Source organism: Cygnus olor, chromosome 16 (assembly GCF_009769625.2).
Source record: "Cygnus olor isolate bCygOlo1 chromosome 16, bCygOlo1.pri.v2, whole genome shotgun sequence".
NCBI classification, from domain to species: domain Eukaryota; kingdom Metazoa; phylum Chordata; class Aves; order Anseriformes; family Anatidae; genus Cygnus; species Cygnus olor.
Window position 1 is genome coordinate 15,493,078 of NC_049184.1, and position 8,218 is coordinate 15,501,295.

At 44.7% G+C, this 8,218-nt stretch overlaps 1 protein-coding gene across 1 annotated transcript; it reads left to right on the forward strand.

The window, feature by feature from the left end:
- The first annotated feature begins 54 nt into the window (after positions 1-54).
- On the forward strand, positions 55-7,899 carry MAPRE1 (microtubule associated protein RP/EB family member 1). The gene is made up of 7 exons (XM_040575735.1): positions 55-201; positions 636-759; positions 3,023-3,168; positions 4,323-4,527; positions 4,883-4,992; positions 5,686-5,838; positions 6,229-7,899. Exons 2-7 carry the CDS (start codon positions 639-641, stop codon positions 6,283-6,285), a joined length of 792 nt encoding a protein of 263 aa, XP_040431669.1. The 5' UTR covers positions 55-201; positions 636-638; the 3' UTR covers positions 6,286-7,899.
- The last annotated feature ends 319 nt before the right edge of the window (positions 7,900-8,218 follow it).

An 8,218-nucleotide genomic window follows, 5' to 3' on the forward strand; every position in this document is an offset into this window, starting at 1 on the left:
GCCGCGCGGTAGCGGCGCGGCGGCTGTCCCCGCCCCCACCCCCCCCCGGGCCGCCGCCCGCCCTTTTTGCTGCGCGCGGCGCTGGGCAGCCGCGACGTGACGGTGCCGGTGACGTGAGCGCGTAGCGTGCGCGTGACGTGGTCCCGGGGCAGGCGGGCGGGGCCGGTTTGAACGCGGGGGAGACGGGGCCGGAGCGGGCAGGTAACGGGCGGGGAGGGGCGGGAGCGGGAGCGGGGCCGGGCCGTGGGGAGCGGGGCCGGGCCGGGCCTGGCTGAGGGGAGCGGGGACCGGGGAGCGGGGCCGGGCGGCGGGGAGCGGTGCGGGGCCCGGCGTGCGGCCTGCAGGGCCCGGCCCCGCCTGCCCCGGGCGCGCCCCTCAGCCGGGCCGCGGCCCTCAGCGGAGCGGAGCGGCCCCGGGGCCGGGCCGGGCCGGGGGAGGGGGCGCGGCCGGGCCCCGCTTTGCGCCGCCGGGGCCGGGAGCGGAGCGAGGCCGGCGTCTGGGCAGGCACCGGGAGGCGAGAGGTGGTCGGGCTGCTCCCCGCCCCCCCCCCCCCCCCCCCGAGCCCCCTTCGAGCGCCGCCGTTCCGGTGGAGCGAGGCCGTCCCCTGGGGCTCACGGCCCGGTTGTGTCCCGCAGAAGATGGCGGTGAACGTGTACTCCACGTCGGTGACGAGCGACAACCTGAGCCGGCACGACATGCTGGCGTGGATCAACGAGTCCCTGCAGCTGGCGCTGACCAAGATCGAGCAGCTCTGCTCAGGTGAGGGGGGGCCTGCGGAGGGGAACCCCAACCGGGGTGTGCCCGGGCTCGCCGGGGTAAACCTGCCCCGTCCGAGCTGCCCGTGCCGGCCTCCGCAGCCCCGGGTTGGCTGAGCTGGGGGTAGGAGCAGGTCCGTGGTTAACGTTAATCTGGCGTCTGCTGGTGCCGTCTGGTTACAGGTGGAGCTTTTTCAAAATGTTTTTTAGCAGTGTGTTCCACAAAAAAAAGGTGTATTCTTCAGGTGCACTGCGGCATAAACAGAATAAGAAGGGATGGGGGCTAACGTGCATAAAAGACTCTTAGGAGAAGTTGTTTTCTCGTAGGGAATTCACTCTGATGGGTATGTTAAGCCTTGCAGGGATGGTAAGTAGCATAAACAAATGTGATTTCTTATGGAGGAGAACCACGAGGAGGTTTGGGAAGTGCCTAAAGGCTCAGGTTGGGCTGAAGGAGAGGCGTGAGGGAAAGCGTCCTGGTAATTCTTGGGCTCACCTTGAGGAATTTGCAACTGCTTTTAGTAAACTGCTCTTACTAAACTGCCCTTCCATCAGCCGGTGGGACCCCAAGTTAGTGTGGATTGAGCTGACTTTAGCAAAGATGAATATCTGTTAGCTGTGAGCAGAAAAGGGGAAGTGACTACGCTACAGAGATGAAGTCACATGTCATCACAGGGAGGAGTGTGTGTGTTTGTGTGTGTGTGGGAGGACGCTTGTAGGAATGAATAAAAAATAATAGTGTGTGGAGTAACAGCAGAAAAAAAAAACCTAAGGCTAAAAATGCAGCCTAGGTTAGGCAGAAGATGGTGATTTGAATAACTGCAGCAGAGAGATGAAAGGGACTTGGTGAAGAGTGGAAGCGTGTCTCACATGGTGAGTTTGAGATAAGATGTTGCTCAAAGAACGAGGGACGTGGAAATTGGGAGCTGAGTAAAAGGAAAAAGCTTAACATACGTTTGGAATTGTCAGTATGTTTCCAGTGCCTGCAAAAATACTCCCAGCCTCTGCAGGTGTGGAGGTGGCTTTTACTGTCGCAGGCATGTGAGAGCAGAGGTTTCCAAGCTTTGCTACCTTTGGTAAGGGCAGTATTGACAGCAGCAATTTGGGGTTGCATAAATGCACAGATCACTTTGGCTTATGCTGTGTATTTTCTTTTTTTTTTTAAATCATGCTTACTTTACAGATCACAGATTGTTTTGAGATGGGGAATGTCTTTCTTTGTGTCAGTGTATGAGCAGCAATCTTGTAGTCACAGGTGAAAGTGGGAGCTCCAAACAACCTGCTAAATATCTTGACAGAACGTGGGTGGTACAGGACTGTTACCCCTGCCTGAGATGAACGGGCCAGTTCAGGGCAGTATCAGGATGTGTTGCTGCTTGACCTTCTGTATCTCACAAAAAAAGGCTTCTCGTGTAGCTATTTGATGTTTTAGGCCAAGGCTCATGTTACTCTCCTTGTGCACTTAATTCTTTGATGTCGTGGGGTGGGAAATAATGCTCAGAATTTGATGTGTGTATTTTCAATGGCACACAGTTGCAGATCATCACTGTAGAGTGATAAAATACAGTTTTAAATATCTTTCTTTAGTAGGCGTGTACATTTTACAAAAGCTCACTTTCTGGAGGTGGTTGTCTGCTCATTGTAGCTGAACTGAATCCTGCTCTTCTTTACGGTCAGAGCCGAATTGAAGGACATGAAGGATTTAAAATGAATGGAAAGAAATAGTCTTATATCAGTTCTTTGATTAAAGTTTGATTTAAATATAATTCAGGTTAATTTGGCCTCTTAACTTGGAGAGCCCCCTGAATTTTGTTTATGTTCTGGTTTTAGTAAGTAAATAAGACACTATTTTGATGATTAAATATAATTTTTCAGAATTATTCCTTTTCTAGTTCTGTTAGTGTTGATGAGAATAGATTACGTGCCTGTCAGACGCGTGTAACAGATCTGTACTGATATCCGTGAGTAAAGGAAAGCCAAATAACGCTGGATTTTTTCTCTGGGAATTACAGAGGCGCTGTTGCTCTTCTTTATAAGACCTGAAGCCGTGAGACCATAAGTTTAGTTCTACAGTTCACTTAAGCTTATTTACAGCCGTGCTGCACCAAAACAGATCAAAGGGTTCTGTTATCTTGCTGTTGCTGCCTTTAAGGGAATGTGTAGCTGCGGAATGAGTCAGGTCAGGTGGCTGATCTGACTGAAAAACAGCTTGTGTAGGCTTAGTGAGGTGGCTTGATTCATCCTCAACCGTGTTCTTCTCTCGGCAGGTGCTGCGTACTGTCAGTTCATGGACATGCTCTTTCCGGGTTCTGTAGCGCTCAAGAAAGTGAAGTTTCAAGCAAAATTGGAACACGAATACATTCAAAACTTCAAGGTTCTACAAGCAGGTTTTAAACGAATGGGTGTTGACAAAGTAAGTTGGGTTGTAACTGATTCTCCTTGCTCTGAATATCCAAGTAGATGGAATGTACTTTCAAATCTGGAGCTGAATAAATCTGGGGACAGAGTTTGTTTTCGGCTTGCACATCTCAAAAGTTTTTGTTTGCACTGGGGTCCTCAGTTGTATTGGTACAACCTGCTTTACTCCAGCTGAGGTTAGGTGTGCGTTTCTTAATGATGGAGGTGATTTCTTCCATTTTAGTTCCGTACAACTTCTGTAGCACAGACTAATACCGAAATTCGAGATAAATTTTACTCGAGCTTATGCACGACAAGGATGGTTCAAACAGTGTGTTCCCATAAGCTATTGGTATGGTAGTCTTAAGGATTTCAAATTCCTCTTTACAGGTATATGTAACTTTAAACTGGTGACAATGAGATGTAAGTTTTTCCGTAGATCAAGTGCGTGTTATGCTTATGGAAGCGTGCCTTATCTAGTTATTAGTTACTGATAGCATGTTTGGTACAATGCAGAACATTCCCTTGTTAAAACTTCTTCTGATGAAGAAGGCATCTCGTTCTTCGTTGGCTAACAGCTTGAACACGTGCTTGGTTGGTCTTATACCTTGGGGGAGGAACTTGTGCAGCCTGCCCAGAACCGGGCAGCTGTGCCGAAAGTGCCAAATGATCACCTAACAGTAATGACTCCCGGCCACTGCTAGGCTTCACAGACTGAAAGCTTGTGGCCTACAGACAGATCTTCACAATTCGCTGCTTTTTCAGTAATCTTCCTCGTTCCAGAGACGCTGTAATAAACTAAAAAGGTGGTGTTTAAACCTTGTAGCGGTTCTGTGTGAGCAGGCTATGAAATTGGTCAGCAGTTCAAGTATACGAAAGCTAGCACTGGGGGAGCCACCTTCAAATTTACAGATAAGCTTTTTCAATGAAACTTGATGCAGCAGAAACCTTGCTGCAGAACTATTTCAAGTTAGTTGGGCCTTCACAGTGAAACCAGATTTGTTTTTAATTCTAATTATTAGGAAAAAATCTGTTACATACAGTTATGTCTAGAGAAAATCCTCCTTGGACTGCATAAAGAATTGCATTTGCTTATTATTTTAAAACTCATGTAGTAAGGGAGAGAGAGGTTCTTTACCCTTAAAACAAGTTTAATCTTTTTCTTTCCAGATAATTCCTGTGGACAAACTAGTGAAAGGAAAATTTCAGGACAACTTTGAATTTGTTCAGTGGTTCAAAAAATTTTTTGATGCGAACTATGATGGGAAGGAGTACGATCCCGTCGCTGCCCGGCAAGGCCAAGAGACAGTAGCACCAAATCTTGTTGCACCAGTTGTGAACAAACCCAAGAAATCTCTCGGTTCTGGCAGTGCAGGTAGAGAAGACAGTTAAAGATTCTCTAAATCATTAAAAACTCTGGGGGAAATGAGACTGGGTCACTAATTAAAATCAGTGTATGAAACTGTATTATTTTGCAGCTTATTTCTGAGATGCTAGGCTTCAAACTCTGAATCATGCTTTCGTACCTGGTTATCTTGGAGCTACAGAAAGAGAAAACAGCTAGGATTGGTGTCAGGACGTGAAAGAAAATGCACGTCACATGGAGTAAAGGAGGAATACTTCATATACAAAAATGTCTTCAAATTTTTGCATGCTTGGAAGGGGGACAGTACTCTTAGGGCAGGAAAAAAGGTGTGCTAGGAAGAGCTAATGCTAAGTCAATCTTGCAGCCCCACAGAGGCCCATTGTTACACAGAGGACCCCAACGACTGCGAAAGCTGGGACTGGAATGGTGAAAAAGGCTGCAGGAGATGATGAATCAGCAGGATTGATTGAGCAGGTGTGTTGCCAAAATGGCCTTCTGAACTGCCCTGTGCTTCATAGTGTATGCATATATATATATTTTAATAGCATGAAATGACTGTTAGGGAGATAGCAGAAAGAGATCTGTATCTACTAAGTTCATTTGGAATCACTTAATCAGAAGCCGTCGTTATAAAGGTTTTGCTCTCCTGATAGGAGCAAAACCGCTTATGCAGTACATGAGCGCCCAGGCATTTAAATCTAGTGTGTGCCATATCACACATAGCATTGTTTTTAAGTATTTCCACAGCTGTGTTGCAGATATTGCAGCATTCCAACTGAGCTATGAGCAGCTGCTACTTCAGTGAAATACTGAATGTAGTACAACTAAAACTGCCCTCAGCGTGAGAGAGTTGTCTTGAAGGAATGCGTTAGCAAAGAAAACTGCAGGCAGTTAAATTTTTACCTATGTCATGTACTAAGCCTTCGGAATTTCCAAGTGGTATTGCATGTGTTGGGTTGGGTGTTTATTCTGGAAATAGTATTATAATTTAAGAAACAGACCTTTTCTTCCTCGTAAGACCTCCCCCTGCCTTTCTCCAGTATCTTGGTTATTTCTGAAGTGCTTTGCATATAAACACCTTTCTGAGAACTTTGGGGATCCTGCCTTTTGAATAGACGCTACTGCCTTCTCTTTGGTGGATAAACTATCGTTGATGTCCTGTGACAGATCAATGTATTGAAACTTACTGTTGAAGATCTGGAGAAGGAGAGAGACTTCTACTTTGGCAAACTGAGGAACATTGAATTGATCTGCCAGGAGAATGAAGGGGAGAATGATCCAGTATTGCAGAGGATTGTGGAAATTCTTTATGCCACAGATGTAAGTAATCTTGTATAAATTGTATTGCATAGTTCTCCCTGCACTGCGCCTTGTTACTGGGAGCTGGTTTGCTTTATAGTGCTCCCTCTTTCTACTTTTTTTTCTTTAGGTTTATGGCATAGCCTTTTCCTGCAATAAAGGAACAGATAACATAATTATAGTCAGGCAACAAACAAGATCAGGCTCTCATGAAGAGTATATAACAAATAGATCAAAGATGAGGAAAATAAGCCTACTGTAATTTATCTTGACACTGTAAATGGTTGACTTAAGGGTACTTCCTTTTCACTGTTCTAAGTATAAATAAATACATTAAAGGAGTGTACAGAGTAGCTGGGAACTGGTTTAACATCAGTTTTTCATTAAAGCACTTGTTTTATCCCCTTTCAGGAAGGCTTTGTGATACCTGACGAAGGAGCACCGCAGGAAGAACAAGAAGAGTATTAACAGACCACATACTGTACCAGCAGAGCAGCAACATCAGAATTCTTTGCCCCAGATCATGTGCTTAACTGTAAAATACTCCACTTTATTCTTAGAGGACTCACTGGTTTCTTTTCATAAGCAAAAAAGTACCTCTTCTTAAAGTGCACTTTGCGGAAGTTTCACTCTTTTTACAGTGGGTTTGAGTTAGGAGCTCTTTCTCACTTTGTAGCAGAGCAGTATTCACATCTAGGTGGTATATTTAGGGAGCAAGAGGCTGAATATTTGGAACTTGTTGCAGAATGGTTTGCTGGTAAAACACTGGTTTGTGGAAAGACTCTTTTTGTATCTAAGGTGGCGTGTAGTAGAGAACTTAAAGACTCTGACTCACAGAAAGATTGAGTTAATGTGAAATTGCAGCACAGAAATTATAATAAAATGCCTTAAGAGTATTTAATATGCTTCCATATGCCAAATTGAAGTAATGTGACAGGAGATTTTATGTGCTTCATATTGGGGTAGACGCTTGTTTAACTCCATTCACTGCTGTCTGAGAGGCCTTGCATGGCAGTCTCACTTTGTCAGCAAGTGCTCAAAAGGGGCTATTAAAACAAAACTTCATTCCTATGTAAAGCTGCTTACTGAGTGATTAGTTCTCGATGAAATAGGCCTTAACGTTGCCTGTCACAAGATTAGAGGGAGTATGAACAGCTGAGACACATAAATTACCTTGAAGAGTGCTAAAGCCTTTTTCTATGGCATTGTGGCTAATGACTTTGCCAAAATGTACTGTGTTTTCTGTTTAAAAACAAAACAAAAAACAACAAAAAGCAAAGGGCATCCAGTCTTACTGCCTAAAAGGTTCTTCAGAAGTAATTTTCTTTTCTGGCTCTTGTTTCTATAACTGTTTATTTTTGTTGGTATGCTTTTTGGTCTCTCACTGGTTCTCTTCTCTTTCCCATCCCAAGGAGTGCTATCAAATCCAGTGGTTGTAACGGGACTTGCACTGTGCAACTCTCTTAGAATGAAAATGAATTGAGCACGTGAGGATGATTTTGTCGTTTTTTTTTTAAACCAGGACGTATCTAATAATAATAATACTTGCCACTTCACTAGTTTTCTGGGGTCAAAACTAAAAGATGCTGGCTAACAGAGCTAATGTTCCTGCAGAAAATACAGTACTGAGACTAACTTAAATATTAATATTTAAAGTACTTTCTTTAACTGTCCCTCTTTTTTGCTATCATGCCCCGCGTTACTGTTGTGTTTGGCAAGATCCTGCAAGACTTCTGATTCCCCTTCACTACTGAGATTGATCAGTCCTGTTGTGCTTGTATTCATTTGTTCCTGGTGGTAGCTTGTCCTAAAATGTGTGTAGGAGAGCATTTTATGGTAATTGTTGTGTAGTGCATGAATCTTTGTGAAATTCAGAGAAAAACCCAAATTCAGTGAATGCCAAAAAATGCAAGTATCTAGCCATTGTTTAAAATTGCAGTGGTGCTATTTCTCTTGTGGCCTTTTAGACTTTTTGTTGCCCTAAAACTCCATTTTACTGAGAAACCATATTTGACTCGGACTTTTCTTGACAGGGTTTTTCTATTTTACGCAGTTTCTAAATAAAGTTCTGTATTTCAAGAGTGTCATGTCTGCTGGAGTCTCTCATACTTTCAGATATGATAAGGCAAAGCTAGAGATGGTGGTGGTTTTCGTTATGAAGCTTGCAGGACCTGGAATATCTGCTTTCCTTCTCTGGTCCTACTTATATTCATTGCTAACCTGAGCAGCAGCAATGTTGAAACTTTCTTTGGAGTGTGCTGGGGGAAAACGTTGCTTGAGTTCTTTTTTCTTTTTTTCCCCCACAAGCGGATGAAATGTGAGTGTATTGTTGACTTCCTCCTAATGGTGTAAGAAAGGGGCTGGAGAACAGGAATGCCAGTGTATGACTAAAGTGTTTTTA

Coding starts and splice junctions, on each gene's coding strand:
- MAPRE1 (XM_040575735.1), top strand. CDS start 639: ATGGCGGTGAACGTGTACTCCACGTCGGTGACGAGCGACAACCTGAGC. Junction 3,169..4,322: donor AACGAATGGGTGTTGACAAA/GTAAGTTGGGTT, acceptor TTTTCTTTCCAG/ATAATTCCTGTGGACAAACT. Junction 4,993..5,685: donor CAGCAGGATTGATTGAGCAG/GTGTGTTGCCAA, acceptor GTCCTGTGACAG/ATCAATGTATTGAAACTTAC.